The 22,726-nt window shown below is 43.2% G+C and overlaps 1 protein-coding gene across 2 annotated transcripts in view; it reads right to left on the bottom strand.

Moving 5' to 3' along the window:
- KCTD5 (potassium channel tetramerization domain containing 5) overlaps positions 1-22,726 on the bottom strand; it is a 1,265,680-nt gene that overhangs the window by 515,275 nt on the left and 727,679 nt on the right. The window contains exon 5 of one of the 2 annotated variants that reach the window (XM_044089537.1): positions 9,542-9,658. The exons of the other annotated variant lie outside the window; for it this stretch is intronic. Coding sequence (XP_043945472.1) covers positions 9,542-9,658 — 117 coding nt within the window. The remainder of the gene's footprint in view (positions 1-9,541; positions 9,659-22,726) is intronic. 2 annotated transcript variants of the gene reach the window in all.

Genomic DNA, 22,726 nt, shown 5'->3' with positions numbered 1-22,726 from the left:
TCTGAATCCATGTTGCATTGTTACAGCTATGTTGGTAGCTGCTATGTAATGAGCGAGTTACTTGTGAACAATTTGTTCCAGGAATCTGGATAAAGGGCTTAAAATGCTGATGGTTCTATACTTTGGTACAGTTTGCCATTCTTAAAGATATTAATTTTGAGCACTTCCAAGGAGTGGGGAATTGTCCTTGCAAGCTCCTTGTTAATGAGCATGGTTATTGGGTAATGTATGTATTGCACAGTTTTCGTTAGGTAAACTGGTGGTAATCCAGCTAAGGAAGTAGAAACGTGTCCCTTGATTTCCTTTAGTAGTCTCAACAGCTATCACATCAGTTGGTTGGAAAAGGAATGCTGCAGACAGCTGCTTGGATGAGACTGTTGGATGCCAAAATTGTGTTTTTTGTGCTGTCAATATCTGGCCTGAAATGGTCTGCAATTTACTCTCTATAGAAAGTATGTGTTGGAAGATCCGGTTGGCAGTTTATTTTTGATGTCCAGAAAGTTAATGGCTTGTTTAGGTTCTCTTCTGGCATGCTGCTTTTGCTTCGATTGTTACATCTGTCTAACATCCGTTTCATGCGTCCTTGTATTGCTATAATGTTGATGGGTTTAGTAGCTTTGTGTGGCCTAACCAGGCTTTGTTGCTGTTCCATTAGTTCTTGCACACGTGTGCTCATCTAAGATAGAATCTTTTCTTATTCTGTAACAGACAAGGTCCAGAACAAATGACACTTTCTCCTTGTATAAAACAGGTTAAACTGGTAGCTATTTTGGATGCCATTAAATCATTCTATGTACAGCAACTTGAAGTTTCTGAGAAAAATATTTTTGGTCGGGGGGGTCACAGTTGTTGGTTGGACAGGTAAGGTACCATTAAGTGGGAAGTAAAGCAGGCTCCACTATTTAGTCACAGATGTTGACTTTTGACATTCCCTGTTTTATGTCTTTGCCTGGAGAGGGTTTTGGTAGCGTGTCTGAAGACACTGTGGGTTAAAATCTGGATTTTCCTGACTGGTGAGTTCCACGGCACACTGAAGTCTAAGCAGGAGTTCACTATTTGATCAATATAGCTGACTAACTGATTAATACTCAGAATGTTAAACCTTGAAAACTGCCAGCATCTTGTCATAGTGACTGGCCTTGGAGAAGATTGAGAGGAGGAATGTTATACTTTCCTCATTTTCTCCCTCTTCTCCAAGTTTGTGTGAACCATGAGTTGGTATACACATGCACACACATATAAGTTCAGGGGTGTGGGCGCCTGTCTCCACAATGGGAGAAAGGTGCAGGGGGACTCATCTCCTGGGGATATATTTTTATATAAACACAAACACACACATACAGATATAGGTTCATAGGTTGGTACTAGGCTATCGGCCCTAAGGCCTATGCAAGCCTAGCCATAACAATTTCCTGGAATTTTTTCCCCACAATATTTACTTCTCTGGGCCCCTGCCTAGCACGGCGACTGACATGATCCCCGGGGTGAATTTCCTATCTCCCATCCAGTCATCAAGGTTCCTTTTGAAGAAGGCCAATGAGGTGCTCTGCTTGACATGTACTGGGAGTGTCGGGGTCAGGAACCTATCCCTCCAGCATGTTTTGTTCATTGTGATGAGGTTTAGATCCCTGGAGCGTGTGGCTCTGAGGGATTGGGATTTCTTTAAGTGGAGCATGTCCAACAGCTCAGGGCTTGACATGGCCTTGTATGTTAAGCAGAGATCGCCTCTGAGTAGACGATATGCCACAGAGTATACCTGGAGTTTTTTTTTAGACGGTCAGCATATGGCATCTGCTTTAGGCCTGTGATTCTTTTAGTGAGGTATTTCTGTGGCCTTTCCAGCTGTTGCAGATGTCTTGTGAGGTACATACCAAATGGGGCATTATACTCTATAATGGGTCTAATGAGGGATGAGTACAGTGGGACAATGACCTCCTTTTTTCTGGATGAAAAGCCCTTAGCGATGAGTTGTGCCACGTAGAAAGATTTCCTGACTGTTGTGGCGATGTGGTTATCGAAAGTGAGACCACTGTCCACTTGTGTCCCTAAGTCTCTCATCACACTTTTGATGTTTAGTGTCCTGCCACCTATGTGGTAGTTCATGGGTACATGTTTTTTTCCAAAGGGGATGAATATACATTTCTTGGCATTAAGTTTGAGCCCATGGCTCTGGCACCAGGCATCTGTTTCTGTAAGGCCCTTTTGTAGAATATCCACATCATCTGGGGATTCAATAATGGCTCCCAGTTTGCAGTCATCTGCAAACTTTGTTAGCCAGAGTCCCTTAATGTTGGCCTGCACTTCAGAGAAGTAGATGCCAAACAACAGTTGTCCCAGGACTGAACCCTGAGGTACTCCACTTGTCTGGAGCTGGATTTGGAGTCGGCTACTTTTACAGTCTGGGTTCTGTCAGTAAGCCAGTTGGCAACCCATCGAGTGACGTAGGGATTTATGCCCAGCTTAGTAAGTTTATCTATGATTCCAGAGTGGGGGATGGTGTTGAAGGCCTTGGTGAGGTCCAGATAGGCTGTGTGGACCTCCTTACCCTCGTCCACAGCTCTGGAGACCGATTTGAAGAAGTCAATCAGATTCAGGAGACAAGATCGGCCATTCACAAACCCAAACTGGGTGGGGGTCCAGTGTCTGGAGGTTGCCAATGTCTTTGTTTATAAGTTCCATGATAATGCGTTCCATGCCCTTGCAGATCAAGCTTGTCAGACTGATGGGACGGTAGTTCCTGGGATCCAAGGTGGATCCTCCCTTGTGGAGCGGGATAACTGTAGCTGTCCTCCACTCAGTGGGCATGAAGCCTGTTGTGAGGCTACGATTAAACATGACACTTAGGTGGGGTGCCAGTTAATTTTGTAGTTCATAGAGTACACAGCCTGGGATGTCATCTGGTCCCATGGATGCTGTATTCTTAGCTTTGGAGAGTGCTGCTTCTACCTGTGTGGCTGTGATTATCGGAATTTGGCAATCATTTGGTATTCAGATGGGCCCTTTAGGGGGCGAGAGGGGAGTGAAGTTGGCACTAAATCGATCTGCCAGGATACTGGCAGTATCCTTGGGATCAGTATATTTAATGCCATTCTGTTGTAGTTCAGAGCAGATCTGAGCATTGCCATTTAGATTCTTGACATAACTATAGAATGCCTTGTGGTTGTCTTTGGAATCTTTGGCAATTTTATTTTCGTAACTAACTTTTGAGGATTTTATGAGGGATCTCAGCTTCTTACCGAGGCTGGTGAGGGATTTTTTTGCATCCTGGGATTTTCCTCTTTTCTGCAACAGTTTCTTCCTTCTGTTGTATAGTTTGTTTATAGCAGGGGACCACCAGATTGGCTTCCTTTTTTTGGAAAAGAGCATCTTGGTTCTATTTGGGATGGCACGATTCATGCACGAGTGGATGTGCTCGTACAGTGCCTTAGTGTAGGATTCTGCAGTTGAACTTCCAGATCCTGTCTGCATGGGTGTTGTGAAGATGGTCACTTCTGACTTCAGCAGCATGATTGGCTTTGGAGAAGTTTTTTAAAGAGGTTTCCTTACTGGGGGTGGGAGTAGGATGTGGATGTCAAGGGTGATTTGCTTATGGTCAGACCTGACCAATGAGGGGGTGACCACTGGTGTGGAGCATCTATCTCCCATGTTGGTAATGACCAGGTCTAGGATATTGGAGCCCCTGGTGGGACAATGGATTAGTTCATCCAGGGTGGTGGAATTTACGAATTCCAAGAACCGCTGGGAAAAGGAGTTGGTACCAGAGTAGTTTTCCCAGTTAATGGCAGGGTAGTTGAAAACACCTAGTATTAGGATGTTTGGTTGTATCTTAATATTTTCCAGTATGTTTAGGAAGGTGTAGTGAGAATCGTGGGGTATGGTGGGGGATCTGTAGCAAGTTACAATTTGGATTGTAGTCTTACCTAGTGTTAGTTGCACCTGGAGAATTTCAGATGCATTGTGTTGGGCAACTAGCCTGGAGGTGTGAATATCCTTGGTGAATATGGACACTCCGCCACCTTTAGTGTTTCGGTCTTGGTTTTGTGGCCGAAAAGTGTGGTAAGAATTGTAGCCTGGTATTGCAGGGGTGCTCTCTGGAGCCTTGAACCAGGTCTCAGTCACTGCACAGATATCAATGTTCTCCATTTTTAGGAGTGCCTCGAGAGAGTGCATTTTGAGGTTTAGACTTCTAGCATTGAGTAGCATTACCTTCAGATTTTGCATGCTTGTATCTGTTACGGTGGTGGTTTTATCCTTTGAACCTTGCCTAAAAAGGCACTATAGGGGTGGCAAGAGCTTTAGCCAGTAACCTGAATCCCAGGGGTGACAGGTACAGACCATCTCTGGCAAAGCATCGTGGTTTGTTGATCATGTCTTCCCAGGCAGACAAATACTGGATCCCCTTTGAATGACACCAGAAGCTTAGCCAATTGTTGAAGTTAATCATTTTGTCCTTATACTGTGGTATCATTCTGGGCGAAGGCAGGATGCTACTCAGGGCTAGGGTCACACCTGCCTGGGTCACATGATCCAAGAGCTCTTCCATGTCTCTTTTCATGTAGTCCAGGGAGGTACGTCTCAAGTCATTTACTCCAGCATGGACAATGACAGTCATATTTGTACTTGTTGTGGAGTGACTTGAGTGTATGCGTTATGTGGCGTTTCCTGCCACCAGACTGGCAGCTGACTGTAATTTTCTCCTTGTTCAGCCTGGAGAGTGGGACATCAGTGTGCCTGACTATAGAGTCACCCATGACTTAAGTGTTGGGTACATTGTCTTGCCTTAGGGGCTGTTGTTGGGTGGCACACTGGTGTTGTGAGCTATGTGTCACTTTGGTTGTGACTGGTGTTTGCTTGCATTTCGACTTTGAAGGTCCTTGTTGTTTGGGCAGGTTAATGTTAAGGGGCTCCACATATGTGGGTTTAGTGTTGCTATGTGTGAGAGTTGATGGTGTGGGTTTTGAAGGGCTAAGAGTTGCTAGAGGTGTAATGCAGGTGTTAGCCTTCTCCACTTGACTGTCTAGCACAGTCTTGACCGGAGAGAGCTTTGCTTCCAGTCTGGCTATGTAAGTGCATCTCTCGCAGGTTGTAATGTTGGGTGGTAGGAGGAGAGGATTGTCTGTGTACATGAGGCAGTTGTCGCACTGCCCCAGTATGCCCAGATTCACCAGGTGGACAGGAGAAACCACCGGAAGCTGACCATTGGACATGCCTGTTTAGGTGCTTTTTTGTAAGGTTTAAGAGCTGTTTTCCCTTACCTTTGCAAGGTACTTTGCAATTGTAGGCTGTTTAGTGCCTATGATTAATTTCTCCTTATTGACAAGGAAAGCTGAGTGCTTGTATCAGGTTCAGGCTTCCTAGTGCTTTACAGCAGGTTCTACAGCAAGTGCTAGTCACAGTGGTTCAGATTTTAGTGCTACTACTAAGAAACCAGCTAGTTTTAAGGGAAAATTTGAAGAGCAGATTTTCTGGCACCTGGAATAGTTTAACTGTAGCCTCGTAGTGCTGCACGATGTGAAAAATGTGCAAACACACGCGTTTTTAAGCCAAAAAGTTGAAAGGGACAGAAATCAGCCCAAAAAAGCCCATATAGTGTGAATTTTGCAGGTTCATCTAGTGACTAGAAGATTTTAACCATCTTGGGTTTGAATAATCATGTGCTGATTAAATGCAACAATTACTCGTAGTGGACCAGTTTCAGAAATTGCACCCATCCTGTACAGCTGTCGGCAGCAAGATTATGACAAGGAGTAATTTTGTTGATGTTCCGGGTTTTAAGTATATACACATGGAGTTATTCAGAATATCCTACAGTGGTTGTGAGTAGTGCCATCGGATGTGGGTTAGGATACAGTTTAGACTGTAGGAAATAGTTACTCTCCCTCTTTTTTTATCATTAGATATTTCTGTAGGCTGTGTACCCTGGAAGTTGAAATGTGTGGTGTTATTCACATTTCTGAGATTTAAGGTACTTTAGTTTCTCTACTTGTGCCAGTAATTGAATAACTTAGTTACATAAACGTTTGCAATTGACATACATGCGGTCATATATTTTATATATATTTGCACTTTTGTATATAATTAGTTTGGCTATTATGGCCCTGGGCTATGACTTATTTATTTTATTTTACGTTTGTTAACCGGAAGGGTCCGACTGGACACAGGTCCATTTTCAGCAGAGGCCCGGGAAGAAAAGCTCCATGTTACACTATTAGCATTTATACATTTCTAAGCATTCTTAATGGCATATTTAGGTGTTACAATTTATCAAAGTAATACAAAAATGAAAAATTACACAGCATGTAATGCATCTAGTAAAACAAACAATTAGTAGATGACTAAAATGATTTTTTTCTCATATACATTCTCAATCACATATACATTTATACATCCACATTTGCATAGACATATATATATGCTCACACCCACACATCAAAAAAGTATAGGTATTGCGGTACCTATATATTATTTATGAAAATATTAATATAAAACAAGTGACTAACAGTGGTCAATCAATTATCTTCACTGCTCTGCACCCTAAACAATTTTAAGTGTTTTGTTCCTCACAACCTAACCTGCCTATTACTACTTGACTCACTTGAGTAAGAAAGCCAGTTCCAAACAATATCATAAAGAGATATGGCTGTTAAGAGGAAACGCACCAGAATGTGCTACAGGTGTAACGACTTAATTAAAAGCCTTTTAAGACTCTAAAGACTATCAATTTTCCAAAAGAGATGTTAAGAGTAATGGGTCTGTCAGGCAGAAAGTAGCAGTTAATATACCATGGCTTTTTTAAGTCATGTTGTTGTACGCTACAGATTAAATCTTGTGAAATGTGATATCAGCTGACAAGAAACACTTTCAATAAAACCTTAGTAAGTCAGATAAAAGAGGGAGAGACAGCTGAAGACAGTAACAGGGTGGACCCGTCTTTGCCAAGTCTCCAAGGGGATACTTTCTGAAGATAAGGAATGTGCTACTGGATAAAGACAGACATACCTAGAAGTGCTACAGCTATAGTATCACAATTTTGCTGGAGTAAATGATCACTGATGGGAAGATCAGTCCAAACAATGGAATCCAGAGCTAAAGATTTCTGTAAAAAAAAAGACATGCTCTTCTGCAACTGATCAGGGCATTAGTTTCTGTAACCCCACTTTAGGACAAACACTTCACTACCAGAAAGTGTGCAAGGAAGGGTTAAGAAGTTTGATCATCCGAACTAACACAGGGTATAAGTAGCAAACTGCTGGAATGCAAAAGGAATGAGAGAGGAATAACTTAACTGCATCTAAAGAGAAATCAAACCTAATAATGAAAGACATATGCAATAGTTTAAAGCAAACAGGAAAGGGAGAAGTATCAGAGATTAAAGAAAACATTGGACTCACCTTAAATACAGGTCTGGAAAAGCAAGTGTTGTGATTACACAAGCAAAGTTGTTTCTTGTTTGGTCTGCTGTTGTTTTTAATTACAAGTTAATACATTACACAGACATTTTGGCAGATGCAAATTCCCACTTAGGCATTATTTTGACTGTTCTGTTGGTAATGTCTGTAAGAAGGAGCCTCCCTCCCGTTCTTCACACTCTACGCTGAAGGTGGGTGGGGGTGGGTTAAAGGGGATGTCAAACCCTTTTACAAGCTCCAGAAACTGTCAAAATGTCATACTGCCAGTTGTTAAACCACTCTACCGCACAAACATTGAAAATTCTACTGTGCTCCATCACTGCCAAAGATAAGGAGTAATCAAGAGGAGTGTTTTATGGAATGTGTATCCAAAACTACCAGTTACAGCAATGTAAACCATTTTCTATAGGGTGGGGTACTCTTTCCAAAAATAGGGGGATTTTTTATAAGTAGTACTAGGCAGATCAGTCTGTAGACAAACACCTCTAATTCAGTAGTTCTCTAGCTTCAAAGAAGGGCAAGCATAGGGGGAAATCTGAGGATGCCCATCCAATTATCTAGGTTTACCTTAAAGGTGGCAAGGGTGCTACTCTGCTTGACATGTAGTAGACGTTTGTTGTTGAGGTGAGGGATATGTTGAAATACAACTCTATCATGCCATGCATTATTTATCTTTTGATAAAGATATTGGAGATACCATCTGCTTTGCAAAGAAGCACTTGAGTCAAAGAGGGTTGGATCTTTCAAGGCTAGAAAGACTAGTCAGAGATCTCCAAGGAAGAGTCTGTATGAGACTGAATACAGAGAAACGACTGCCAGTCTGTCCTGATAACCAAGATATTTGAGCCCACTGAGCTTTTTAGTTACATCTGTGGCGTCTCAAGTTGAGTGATGTATGTTTAGACAAAACACATGCCAAAATATGCATTACATATTCAATAATGGGTCTGTAGATATACGAGTAAAGGAGACTTTTCTGGATCTAGTGGAGATACTTTTGGAAATTAGACGACCAAGAGAAAAGACTTTCTAAACAACTGTGGAAACATTTGGGCCAGTTAATGAATTAACAAGAGTTCCTAGATCCCTTTCAACAGTGACTGGAGCGATGTGTCACCTATATGGTGACGCACCATAGGACTGGAGCTATTAAAAATGGATTTAGAGTAGACAACATGCATGAGCTAAGATCCAGTGCTTCCAGTACTGGGCTAGTAATTTTATGGAATATGCTTTTGTCCCACAGACAGATGGCGATGCAGCTTTTGCCACTGTTAGGTAACCACTAACATTACTAAACACTTCTGGGAAATAAAGGTAACTGTGCCAGGTTTGGCACTATATGTACAACTGAAAATACTTCATAAGCCACTTTTTTAAACAAGAAACATCTTTATTAAATTTTGTTTTGAAATTTTTAATAAGATCAGGTTACAAACAAACACTGCTATCTAGCCCTTCACTTCCAATCAACGATGAGTCAAACCAGCTAAATGGCAAGTAAACAGAAAAATGATAGTCAAGTGAAAGAGGCTAGTTTACTCCCTGATGTACAAAACCATTACAGACTTTATTGAAGGCAACTACAGAATGCATGACTGAGGTAGTTATCAGGACTTTCAGCATTTCATCATACAAATGTTAATCATGACAGACATACAGATTAAGTAACTCAATGCAATCAATACAGAAACATTACACAGCACAAAATACAGCACAAGCCAAATACAAGGGTCACAAATGCCCAGATTTGTATTAAAAGCTACAAAATTATGATTTATTAAGGAATGCATACACATGAAAGATGTCCCATGCCAATCAAAACACACACACATATATATATATATCCAAAATATGTAACAATGATGCACTGAAATTAAATCCATATGCATTAATTAGCCACAAAAATATTTTCTAATCCATTAGTCAGAATGAATATAAAATGGGCTGTGTAGTGCATGCATATGGACAGTTTCAGAAACACAGCATTTTTTCACAGCCTTCAAACACAAGTGAAACACAAAACTCACGGACATATGATTATGAAAGGTATCAAGCAATGGAGAAGCAGGGAAGACAGAAAGGCCATGCACAGCAGTGTGAGGGGAATTGGAGGGAACTGTGAGACACACCTCACTGCTGCGATTCTGGAAACTGGTCTCCTCCCCCTTCACTTCCCTCGACACAATCAGCAGAAACTCTGACTGGTGGTCCCGCCCGTAGCCGTATGGGGAACCTACACTGATAAGCTGTAACAACCAATCAGAGCAGAGTATGTAATATATATATATATATATGAACTGTCAGACAAGTGTAAAAAAGCTTATCAAATGAATATTTTTCTTTCCAAACACACAAGGCAACTGCAAAATGAGTACTTGCTTTCAGACTGGCAAAACTTGTAAATCTTTATCACAACTGATAAAATACAAAGCAAGTTATTTTTTTAAAGGAGGCACGGCAACTCAGATGTTTACAGATAATCGTATTTCATTTTTTTTATCTGATATGCCTGAAACTTTGCAAATGGCATTCTAGTTCACCAGCTTTACTTAAATGTGCAATCCTACTGCAAATGTTTGCAAAAGTACAAACCAAACTGAACAGCAGAACTGAATGCTCACTTGGCATTTGATCCATCTGAAGATTCATGCTGCAGAAGTCTCACAAATTAATTAAGTCAGGTAGTAAACATATGGCAACAAAGGAGAAAACCGTACCTTCCTTAGCTTTCAATTTCTTAGCTTAACACTTAAGAACCAAAAAAGGCCAAACTATATTGAATGCCAAAGAAAAAAAAAAAAACACTTTTGCAATCAGCCAACCCTGCCACTGATCCCACCCCTACATATTAGCCTTATGGAAAAAAAATACAGGATTCATAGGTTAGTACTAGGCTAGCTGCCCTGTGGGTCATTTTAAGCCTAGCCAATTTCCCTTTCAAAGGTAAGACTCAAAAAATATATGCTTCGTGTTTGTGAGAAAACACCTTGACCAATATACCAACCCCAGAGAGAGTGAGAGACAGTGAGAGTGTGTGTGTGTTGTACACAGACACATATATACACTTACACTATCACAAATCTGAAAGATGATGCCATCTGAACACCTGATTTGCCTTACCACCTTTAAATCACACAGAATGACACACAAATTTTCAGCATTGGAAGAAATTCTCACTTTCTGTGGACACAAGCATATATACGACTTATCTGCACTTGACAATGAGTGCTTTTGATAGAGACATGCAGCAGTAAACTTTGCTGAAGAAAAGCAAATATGACAGATTTCAATGCAACCTTACAAACACAGTTACTATAAACTTACTTAAATAGAAATAAAATCTGAACTATGACGCGCTTTCTAAAAAGCATTTTACAAAGAAAAGGTACAAGTGCAATACCTGAAATTATGTACTGACCTCCTTCTACCCTGTTCTTGCAAAGTCAGAAACTTCAAGAACAGCAAAATCCAGACGGTGGGACAGATGGTATGAGTATCAAGCATTACAAATATCTGTGTTGGCCTATAGTAGACAGTCTTCTTTACGGAAGGAGAAACCATCATAGGGATGTTGACTTATACCCTAAAAGGACATAGAGCTTTACCCTAGAAAACAGTGGAACACTAGCTCACTTAGTCACAAAGCCTATACTTTAAACAGATGTAGTAGAAGGGCAGTAGGTCAAACATCAAAACAAATGGAATGCATCTCAAAAAGCTATATAATAAAATGGGACTTAAATGATCACTATTCTTTGGACAGGCCTACTTACAAAATGATGCAAGCAACTATTTGAGATGCAGGTGTAAGTTAGGGTTCCCAAAAGAAATAAGCAAAAGTAGAAACAGCAAAATATCACACTGCTCGAGTCTGCATTGCATGATGTTTTAGGACAGCATTCTGTTAAAGGACAAGTTGATGCGTCATGTCCAAGTCCTCGCCAGCAGTATGTTAATGAAAGGCATGGAAAAGGTATTAAGGAGCATCTGGGATCCTGAATGTTGAAATGTCATACAGATGGGCAAGGGGGAATAAATGTGTGCAGGGTAATGGGGGTGGGTGACATGGGTGCAGCCTTGATAGTATTACACAGGAGGAGTGTGTCAGACATGGCCAAAAACAGCTAAGCAAATGCTCTACTCCTTTAATCACTTCATGCATTTAAATTACTATAAACATGTTACAACTACAGCTAAATGATATTTAATTCCACAATTATTAAGCTTTCTTCTTCTTCTGCAATTTTATAGAAATGTTTAGTTTTACTCAAACCACAACAAACTTATCGTATTCATTTAATCTGTACAAAAAAATCATGTTCAAGAAACTAAACAGTATGCAAAAGAAAACAGAATGATTACAAACTAGGTAAGAGTGCAGAAGTAGCTGGAGAAAAGTTGCATATCTTGGGTTATTATGAAGGTCAGTGTTCTTTATTTTTGCATTTAGAAGTCAACCTTGGACCTACTCACTTTAGACTTTAGCTGTTTCATAGATGAACGAATATTTCAAATATGTAGAGTAACACAGAAAACAACAAGAGAAATATTTATATGCAAGGGTAAATCTAAAAGGAAAGCAAAGCTGTGAAGCTTTACCTAACCTACATCAATATACATCAAAAACCTGCTTTGAATTATGAATTTTGTTTCGAATTGCTGCCATCAAGAAATGAGATACGAGATGTCAGAATTTGGGATTTCAAAAAAAGAAGTTATGTCTTACCATAACGTTCCATCTGAGTTGTTGATGATCTTCCAGTCGTCACTGATGGGTTCGGTTCCGAGCCCTCAGAACAGAGTCAGCCTTATACCAAGCTTGCGAGCATCAGAAACTCTCGAGCTAAGCTGCTACCCACAATGCCCTCTGCTCAGTTACCTCAGATCGAGTTTGCATGCAACATATAAGAAATAAGTCAGAGGCCATCTCTGCGCAGACACCCTAATACACCACAAAGACCCAGAATATCCGCCAGGAACCTTAGGATGATGACTGGAATATGATCAACAACTCAGATGGAACATTATGGTAAGACCTAACTTCTTTATCTGAAGTTGTTAATCTTCTTCCTATTCATCACTGATGGGACCGAGTCCCCAGCTACTTGGAGAACCTGGGTGGCCCTTATGGAAGAACATTCCTGAGAACCATTGAACCAAAGGCCGCTCTTCCCCTGGAGATCAGATCCAATTTGTAATGCTTGATAAAAGTGTGGGGCTTAGCCCAAATGGCAGCTGCACAAATGTCATCCATGGAGGCCCTAGAGTGGAAGGCAACAGAAGCTACAGTAGCCCTAGATGAGTGAGCTTTGATATGGCCAGGCTTAGATGCCTCCGTAAGTGAATATGTGAAGGCAATGCAATCCCTGAGCCATTTAGACAAAGTAACTTTCGATACTGCGCCTCCCATTCTAGGACCCGCAAAGCAAATGAAAAGCTGGTCCGACTTTCGAAAGGATTTAGTTCATTCAGACAGAAACTTAATTGTCTATGAACATCCAAGGAATGTAGGCAGTATTATCCCTTGTTAGAGTAATTTTGGAAGAACACAGGGAGTTCAATGGACTGGTTAATCGAAAAATCAAAAACCACTTGGGGGAGAAAGGATGGGTTAGTACGAAGTGATACTCTGTCCTTATGAAAGATCAGATAAGGGGCTCTTGATACATAAGGCTTGCAATTCAGAAATTCTTCTGGCTGAAGTTACAGCCAGCAGAAATAAGGATTTCCATGTCAGGAATTTTAGATCACATATCACAGCCGGCTTAAAAGGGGGCAGAGAAAGAGACTGCTAAACCCAGGGCAGATTCCATGCCTCCACCGGCTGTCTAATGGGAGGCCTGCTGTGGAAAATACCCTTGAGGAAGGTCTTGCAAAGGCGAGAGGAAATAAGTGGCACTCCATCAGACCCGTTATGGAAGTTGGAAACGGCTGCTAGATGGACTCGAATGGTGGAAGCTGAGGGCCCATTGTCAAACAGTTCAGCCAGATAATGCAGAATAGTGGCTACGGGGGCTGAGAACGGGTCTAGCCTCTGATTACGTGACCAAATACAGAATCTTTTCCATTTGTCCCTGTAGTTTCCTGGTGGATGGTTTATGACAAGCCAAGATAAATATCACGGACAGATGAGGAGAGGGTTTCCTGCCTGGCAACTAATGGAAGTGGAGAAACCAAGCTGTCAGCTTGAGAGCGGACAGATTCGGGGGAGTCCGTCCTTGTGGGTGAGATATGATGCCCTGATGAGTGTCTAGGATCCAAGGCGGTTGTAACAGATGAGGTCAAAGGAAGGGAAACCACACTTGACGAGGCCAGAACAGGGCAATGAGGATCACTTTGCTTCTCAACCAAATAGCTTTCCTTAGAACAAGGGGAATTAGAGGAATCGGAGGATAAGCATAAAGGAGACCCGTGTGACAATCATGGATCAAAGTGCGTCTCAGTGACTCCCCGAGAGGGGGAAAGAGAGCAAAGTAGCTGCTGCACTTTGTGTTTGAAGGAGAGGCGAAAAGGTCACAGCATGGCTGGCCCCAACGGCTGAAAATTTCCGCAGCCACACTCTGGTTGAGAGACCACTCGTGAGGATGAAGAATGCATCTGCTCAGCCTGCCGCAATCACGTTGGAGCTCCACGGGATATGCGTTGCGATCAGAAAGCAGTTGGAAGCTATCGCCCACTGCCAGATTCTCATGGCTTCACAACATAGTGGGTAAAGATTTGGTCCCTCCCTGTTCATGTACCAGACCATGGACATGTTGTCTGACTGGACAGCAATCGTTCCAGATGGAAGGAGCGGATGAAAAGCTTGAAAATGCCAATAGCACCACTCAACTCCAGGACACTGATATGCAAGTTAACCTCTACATCGGACCATGTGCCTTGGACTGAATTTCCCTGGAAGTGGCCCTCCCACCCCCATCAGGGAAGCATCCGTGGTCACCGTGGCACCGGGCGGGGGTGACACCAAAGACTTTTGTCCGTACTTATCCACCAAAGGAGATCTAGCTTGCAAGTGTTGGTGATGAGAATCTGTGAACTCAGAGGGGTGAAGATTGGGTATCCACTGGGCCTGAAGGAGCCACTGTAGTAATCTCATGTGCAGTCTGGCTAACGGAACTACAGGGATGGCTGCAGCCTTAGATCCCAAGGCTTGGCAGGCTTCCCTTGCAGACACCTTTCTTCGACAGAGTATCACTTGAACTTGTGCCCTTGGTCTCTGAAGCCTGTGGACAGGAAGTGAGATCAGGCTTGACTGGGTGTTGAATACTGCCCCTATGAATTCCAGTTGTTGTGAGGGTTGAAGGTTGGATTTCTCCCAGTGTATGGTGGTGCCTGGAGACTCTGCTAGAACCAGGGGGTAGCGGAGGGCCCTGACCAGAAGATGCTTGGTGGGGGACGGAGAGAAGCCAATCGTCTAGGTACAGAAACACCTGGAATCCCTGAAGTTTCAGATGAGCTGTCACCACTGCAAGGCATTTCGTGAACACTCTGGGGGCCATAGAGACCAAAAGGCAGGGCTCTGAATTGGTAGTGATTGGCTCCCAACCAGAAGCGAAGGAGGCTCCTGAAGCGCTTGTCCATCTTGATATGGTAATATGCATCCCAGAGATCTAATGAGCACATCCACACACCCTCCCACAGAAAGGGGAGGATGGTTTGAATCGTGACCATGTGGAATTTGGTCTGAACTACCTAATTTGTTTAGATGGATGAGATCCAGAATGGGCCTCCAGTCCCCTGTTTTCTTTGGCACCAAAAAGAATCTTGAGTAGAACCCTGATCCGCACTTATCTGGGAGGACCTGTTGGATGGCTCGTTTTTGATATAGCTTTCGTATTTTTGAAGCTGCCTCCTCCCTTTGACTAGGTGGAACATCGGAAAGGGATTTCGGAGGTCTTGGATATGCTATTAGGGGAATATGGTAGCCTCTGGTAATGATTTTCTGCACCCACTGATCATTTGTAATGGAGAGCCAGGCAGCTTGGTGCAGAGAAAAATGCGCCCCAACTGTTTCCGGAGAAAAGCAATCAGGCAGTGCCTCAAGAGCGTTGATATGGTCCACCTGAGAAAAATCCTCTGGAGCCCTGGTTCCGGGGGCCCCCTCTGCCCCGAAAGGGACGTCCTCCATTAATGGAACCCCCTCTGCTTCTGGAAGAGTCCTCACCACTAGCGTCTCGGAAAGGACCTTGAGACTTCTTGTGCCACATCTTCCCGCTCCTCTGATTCCTGGAGAAGGAACGCTGAGGTTTGGAAAAGCTAAGCCAATGGCAGACAACGTCTTCCCGTCTTGCTTGCACCTGGCTAATGTATCCTTGACCTTAGCACCGAACAGAGCTGATGGCCAAGGACATTTAAAAAGGAAGACTTGAAAGAGTCTGCGAGGTCACAAATGTGCAACCGGGTGTGGCATCTCATGACTACGCCTGCACCATCAGCTCTAGCTGCTCCTTCGGTTGTGTGTGACAGCAACCTCATGGATGAATTGGATATTGATTCTAGGGTGGCAAGTTGGGAAGCAACTTTATCTCGTGCTCCATCTGATACTTGGCCCATTGAGGGTTCCGGAGAGTTCGGAGATAAGATCTCTCAGGAGCCTCGTAAAATGTAACAAAAGTTCAGAGACTTAACTGCAAAGGTTGCTGATGCAAAAACTCGCTTCCCTAACCTGTCCACTGCCCGGGACTCTGTTGGGCTGGTGAACAGCAGGACTCTCTTCTGCAAAGTCCTTTTTTGTGGCTACCACCACCACCATAGCATCCACTGGCAAACCTCTAGACCAATGGGGTTGATCCTCTGGAGGGGAGAGTACCTTATCTGATCTCCTGCAAATGGCCTCAATAGAGTCAGGGTTCTTCCATTACCATAGCACGATGAGTTTATCCAACTCACTGGTGGGGGGGGGGGGTCACCCAAGAAGTAGAGGGCCGAGAGTGAAAGGCCTGCAGGAATACGGATTCCTCTGGGGAAGGGTTGGAGGACTTCCAGTCACCCCTCTGTTTCAAGACCTCTATGATGTCTCTGAAGGAGACATCATCAGGGGGTGACCGTGGGGACCCTTCCCCATCATCGTACTCCGTATCTTCCATGAGGGACTCCTCTGGGGAGTCCATGTGTTTCCTCACACACACCCGTTTCCGAGGGGGTTCTTTAGTGGGAGCATCCGAAGAAGGCTCAGAAAGGGAAATACCCTGGATAGGGGTTTCCTGGGCCTTGTGCTCTCTAAGTCCCGGGGGGGGGGTGGCCTTTGACAGCTGCGGCTCAGAAGGAACTGGGGGGCTAACCAACGGAGGAGGATTGCTAGAAGCAAGCACCCTCTCTATCACCCAGAAAGCGGGCCTGCCCGAAGAGGAGTGGGAGCCCGGAACTGAAGACAAAATCAGAACCGGCGTCACACCCCACTCCAGATGGTCCGCCCCCAGGGACAGAGCCTCAAGCAGACTTGAAGCAGTAGTGACGCTCTGATCTGAAGTCGGGACCGACAATACCGTCGGAACAGAGACCGGAACCAGAGGTTTCACCCCCCCCCCCAAGCATAAGATTGAGGAAGGGTGGGTTCTGATGGAACCAACACCCAAAGGGGTCTCGGGGCCTCAGACAGTGTCGTTGTCGAGGAAGGGAGTCCTCTAGAAAGAGTTGGATAAATGAGCCTTAGAACCAAGGGAGGAGCAGCTGGTCAAAAAGGCGCACCACATCCAATCTGGAAAGGTTCCTGGTAGATCTCACCGATGCTCCTGGAGGGGCAATCAGGCCAGTCCAAAAAGGGGCTGCAGTCTTGTCTGGCAAACAGGTCCACAGTCGACGAATATTGGGTCTGTATCACAGAACGGCACCAATGATTCCAATTTCGAAACCGGCAACAACAGTATGGTTGGAGCCGTGAACAGGGTTACAACAGGGGCAGATGATAAAAACGGTTCTGAGGTAGTTAACGGAACCGATATCGGAGCAGAAATGGGCGATGTCGGTGCCGTGACAGAAACAGATAAGCTGATCAGAACCGAGGCAGTACACGGCGTCGTAGTCGTCAGTGCCAGGGTGGGCGTTGATGAGGCGAGCTCGGAGCCGATGTAGTAGCCGAACAGAGAAGGCAGAACGATGCTCTGAGGAGGCCATATGGGCCTTGTATTTATGACTTATCTCTGTCACCGGCTGCTGAAGAGGGGTCCAACCGAGGACGTTTCTTGTTCACAGAAGGAGGGGGATGAGACCTCCATCGCAGAAATAGCCTCTGAAAAAGGCAGAGCCAGCAGGCCCTTCAAAATCAGCTTGTTACGACGTTCATTCAGCATCCGCTGACTGAAGCTAGCACAAATATAACACATGGGTTTCGCTGACAAATGCGGAACCCCATAAAAAGTATACACATTCTCCATGGAGGTCAATATTCGGCAGTTTACCACTGCAAGAACGGCAGTGTTTAAACCCCTTAGTTCCCTTCTTTTCAGACATCCCAGAACACACACTCACGCAAAAGGGAGAGAGTGAGGAAAGTGGAGGAAATGAAGAAGAAAGAGGAAATACCAACAATGGTAACAAGATACCACAAGGGTAGAAAGTTAGAAAATACCAACAATGCTAAGAAAGTGATACCTGTGGCTGGAGGTAATACAATATAGATATCAAAAACAGACTATAAACAGGAAAAAATGTTTACAAAAATTTGTAAATGTATCAGAAAAAAATCACTTAGCTAGAGAGCTCGGTGAAACACTGCTATATGGCTGCGCGGCAAATGAGATCGGAGGTAACTGAGCAAAGGGCATTAAGGGTAGCAGCTTAGCTCGAAAGTTTTTGGTGCACGCAAACTTGGTATAAGGCCGACTCGGTTCCAAGGGCTCAGAACCGTACCCATCAGTGATAAATAGGAAGAAGATTAACAACTTCAGATCAATAGTTTTCCATGACCACAGTTTAGAAGACAGCAGTCCATCTCACTAAGCTTGTGCAAAACACAAACATACACTATACTTAATACTATTTCTTTATGCATGAAGGCTTCACTTCTACCCTTATACTACGCAATTCTAACGAAGGTCATCACTGCCTCACAGCAATGGAAAGAACACTTCCCGGGACAATCCTGAATGTCCCACAGTCTGTCTCTTCCACACTGTAGTTTACATTTTAGTAAAACTGTGTCTAAAGAACATCAGGAGTCAACTTCATGAACCTGAACTTGAAATGAGCACCGCTGCATCACTTGGTTTAAAATCTAGATCAACATCAAGAAAAGCACTTTCCAGCTGCAATGCGAGTTCTGGTAAACAGCCAACTATAACAGAAATAAGTATTTGCCTGCATGCAGTCAAGGTAGGTAATGGTGATTTTAATTCCTGCTACAACACTGCCCTTAAGATACTTGGTGGTGAGCTACTGCTGTATACAAACTAGTGACGGTCACCTGACGAGGCTCATTTGCATGCTGCCATTCATACACACTCAGGTCACTAAGCAAACCACAACACTGCGGTAAATACATCACCAGGGCTCTCATGCAGTTACAATATACAGATGAAAATTCAACGGGCACACCCTTTTCAATTCTGAACAGCTTGCACATAACTACAAATGACATGTTTGTACATATTCAAAAACATGATCAATATCAACTCAGGACACACAGGTGGCACTTCCACACATGTACAGGACAGCTGACTGTAGCTACCCGAAATGAAAGTTACACTTACCATAACAGATGTACAAGGTCCAGCTATGGTAATCTTCAGGACTTAAGCTGTGGGTTAAAAGAATGCTCATCATATAAACATTTCAGGCTGCAAACACCCTCCCCCCTTTACTGTGAGCCATCTCTCTCCAGTTCCAAGTTCAGCAACAAAGCTGAGACATGAAGTGAAAAGATAACTTAAAGTGGAGGGATGGAGAGAGGTTTTTGCTTATGATGCACCTTCTAATAGATTTAGAATTTAAATATACAGCTTTACTTGCCAAGTGGCCCATCTCTGATACCTTCAAGCAAAGAGTACTTGGGTAATTATCCAGAGTGGCCACTCTCATGGGAACATGCACCTTATAGCAGCAGCCTTAAAATAAGACCTGGAAACAAAACCCGTCTTGTATACTACTACTGCACAACTGTCATCTAAGGTGACCTGCAAAAAAAGGCTATGGAGGTTGCTCAGTAAGCCATTGGGGGGGGGGGGGGGTGTAAGCAGAGGTCCGTCATGTTTTTCATAAAAGACAGTATAGTTGGCTACCAATTTGGAAAGGGTATTCCTAGTAACTTTCTTGACCAATTTCAATTTGGCAAAGGAGACAAACCACTAATCATTACTGCAAAAAGGTTAGGCACTCATCCAAAATCCAAGTTATCTGCTGACATCTGCAAAGTGAATATTTTTAAATTGGTTATCCTATATATAGGATGACAAAGGCAAACTGGTACACTGACTTAAATCAGACTTTGTAGCAACTCTGGCCACAATGGACAAATTAATTTTAATTGACCTCTTTTCCTTATGAAAGCAGATACGGGCAGGTAGTCTACACCACCAAGATTTTAACTGAAGTAATCATCACCAAATAGGATCTTCCAGGACAGTACATTCAGTTCAGTTAAGGATGAAGGTTCAAATGTCAAAAAGATAAATTTCTCGATTACATGAGTTTCTCATCAAGGATTAGGATTCTCTTCTTAACAGGTGCCATAAACTGGAAAGTGAAATGCAATCCAGACAACAGAAGTTAATGGTAGATGCCAAACAAATATTGGAAGAATCGCTACCACTACCAACAATTTCAGAAAAATAACTGAAGACTAATAGAAAGGGGGCACAAAAATGTTCCACAGTCATGCTGGCTGCTCAAACAGAAACCAATCAATTTGTAACAGCATGTCTTTTGGGTGGATGGTACTAAGCAAATTTGTCAAGGGAAAATATCTGAGCTGCAAGGCTTGGACCCTTGACAATTACTGTAAATGTAGAAACCAAACAATAAGCTTCAGGGACTGAGGGTCTGGGTGCGCTAGCCACAAAGCTGTGGTCATGGATGTTTGCTAAACAAGAAGGGCTGAAATGAAGGGAGATGCATTCTGCCTTTTCCAAAGAGTGCCATTACACAAACTTTGTTTTTTGCAGTCTGGTCCTCTGGATGAAAACCTGTCAGAGGCAACTGGCGTGTAATAAGCAGGCTGGCTATTTGTCCATCTGCTCTCCAGTGCCTCTTCTACATAACATTCAGAAGGCACAATTGGGCAAAACTAATTGAGACACTGTGCTGGGCAGAGATGCAGAAAGATTGCACAAAAGGGTGAACACTTAGGAAGGAGCACAGAAACAATCTGCTACTGAACTGGCATGTATGGAACGCACAGCTCCAACAGGAAATGATAGGATTGGAAATTATAGGATATGATCACTCACCGTCACTGTCACATTCTTAACCTTGAAACACAGAAAAAGACTTCCTCCTTGTACCTGGCAGAAGTCATACTGTCTGACTAAATGGAAAGGACTTTCTATTGAAGAGAGATTTTGAATTTAAGAGCAGAATGCATTCCTTTGTTTCTAAGGCAGTGATGTATAAAACAAACTCCCATGGCTTTCATGGCTCAATGGAAGGTCTATCCATTAAAATATCACCCCCTTATCACCTACCAATTCCATGATAAATGCCACCAGATGTCTGGCTTTGGAAAGGCCTCCTTGTAGGAAGATTTGCTGGATCCAGCAATGTGACCAGATAACACTGATTACACAGACAGGTTGAAAAAAAAAAGCTAAACATCAAAACCTGAATCCAAAGTGTTTACCGGAGGACTCTTGTGGAACCTGTCATGAGGTACCATAAAAACTGATGCAGCCAAAGGTCCCAAATCCTTGATACAAGTCTCTGCAGGTACTGTCTAGGGAAAGTGTGACCTTTACCAGCTGCTATAAAGACAACAGTCTGTCATAGGGCAAAAATGCTTAACACATGGTTGCATCCAGAACACCCTTAAATGTAAGAATCTAAACTGGAAAAATGTGAGATTTTAAGTGTCAATGTCACTTCAACAGTGAACCAAAGCAGAGACTCCTCCACCTACACTAGTGAATAATAGCATATTCTGTTATTACCAGGGGAGATCTTGGATCCCTGCAGTCAGAGATGGACTGCAAAAGCCAACATGCACTTTCTTAACGCTCTGGGAGCAGAGGTGAGGCTCAAACAGTTAAAATTGTCATGACTGTCCCGAAAAGAAAAACATTGAAAACTCAACTGCAATTTTTATGGAAGTATATATAATGCAGAGAACATTTAGTTACCTTGAGAAAACTCCTTGGTAACTATTGTGGAAGTATGCCTTGGAGATAAACAGCACATCCAGTCTCCTCTAGATAATCACATAAGAACAGACTACACGGTGACCAAGCAAAATAACTTTCTAGGGATTAAAATGCTCACACTGTTGAGATCTAGTATAGGCATGGCATCCCCTTGTTTTGAGTACCAAAACATCTGGAGTAGCATCCTAAACCCTTTCTGGTCTAGACAGATCTCCTGGATGGGCATTATATAAAGTTGTTTGAACACTTACCTTTTTGCCACAGCTTTATGATGTAGTGGAATGTCCAGCAATGGCAATAATGGAACCATGAGAGGGGGACCAACTATCTTGTGTGCATAATCTCACTTATCCATTTGACTTTGGAGATTATAATTCAAGCCTAGACGAGGACAAATAAGCCTCCACCAAATGTGTCTAAAGGGAAACAGCTGGCCAAGGAGTCAAAATTGCAGGAATTCACCCCACACTTGAATGCAACTCTCTAGATATCACTAGGGATCTAGCCTCTGGGCCCACAACTTTATCTGGAACCAGTTTGGGGTGAGGGCCATCAATTCCCAGTGTTCTCCCATAGCTCCTGCTGTAGGCCAAACCAGAACTACGAATGGTGCTGTCCCCTCTGGATCTTAGAAAAAAAAGTGTTCACCGATATTTTTTTTTCTTAAAGTTTCCATCAACTTCAGGCTCAAACAGGAAGGACCCCTTAAGGAGAGAGCTCAGGAATTCCATCTTGAGGGTCTCGGTTGAAAACCCAAGGATCATAACTCTGTGGAACCACAAACATGAATGTAGGGGAATACGCACTAAATCTGGGATTGCAGTCCTTAGGTTCTAAAGTCTCTGTACTCCAAACTAGCAGAGATGCAAGAGGTATGGACACACACACACACACACACTGCTGCACAAATGCAAAAATATTATAAAGGCAAAACAGTGACTTACTACTTTTTGTTGAAATTGCACTTTCATTTCTGAAGTGCTAGGACTCAGCATCAGGTCTCAGTTCCAAAAAGACATCCACCTC

Source organism: Protopterus annectens, chromosome 12.part0, assembly GCF_019279795.1.
Source record: "Protopterus annectens isolate FY-2018-M chromosome 12.part0, PAN1.0, whole genome shotgun sequence".
In the NCBI taxonomy this organism is placed as follows: Eukaryota; Metazoa; Chordata; order Ceratodontiformes; family Protopteridae; genus Protopterus; species Protopterus annectens.
The sequence above is the reverse complement of the archived record's forward strand: the minus strand, read 5'-3'. Positions and strand labels throughout refer to the sequence as shown.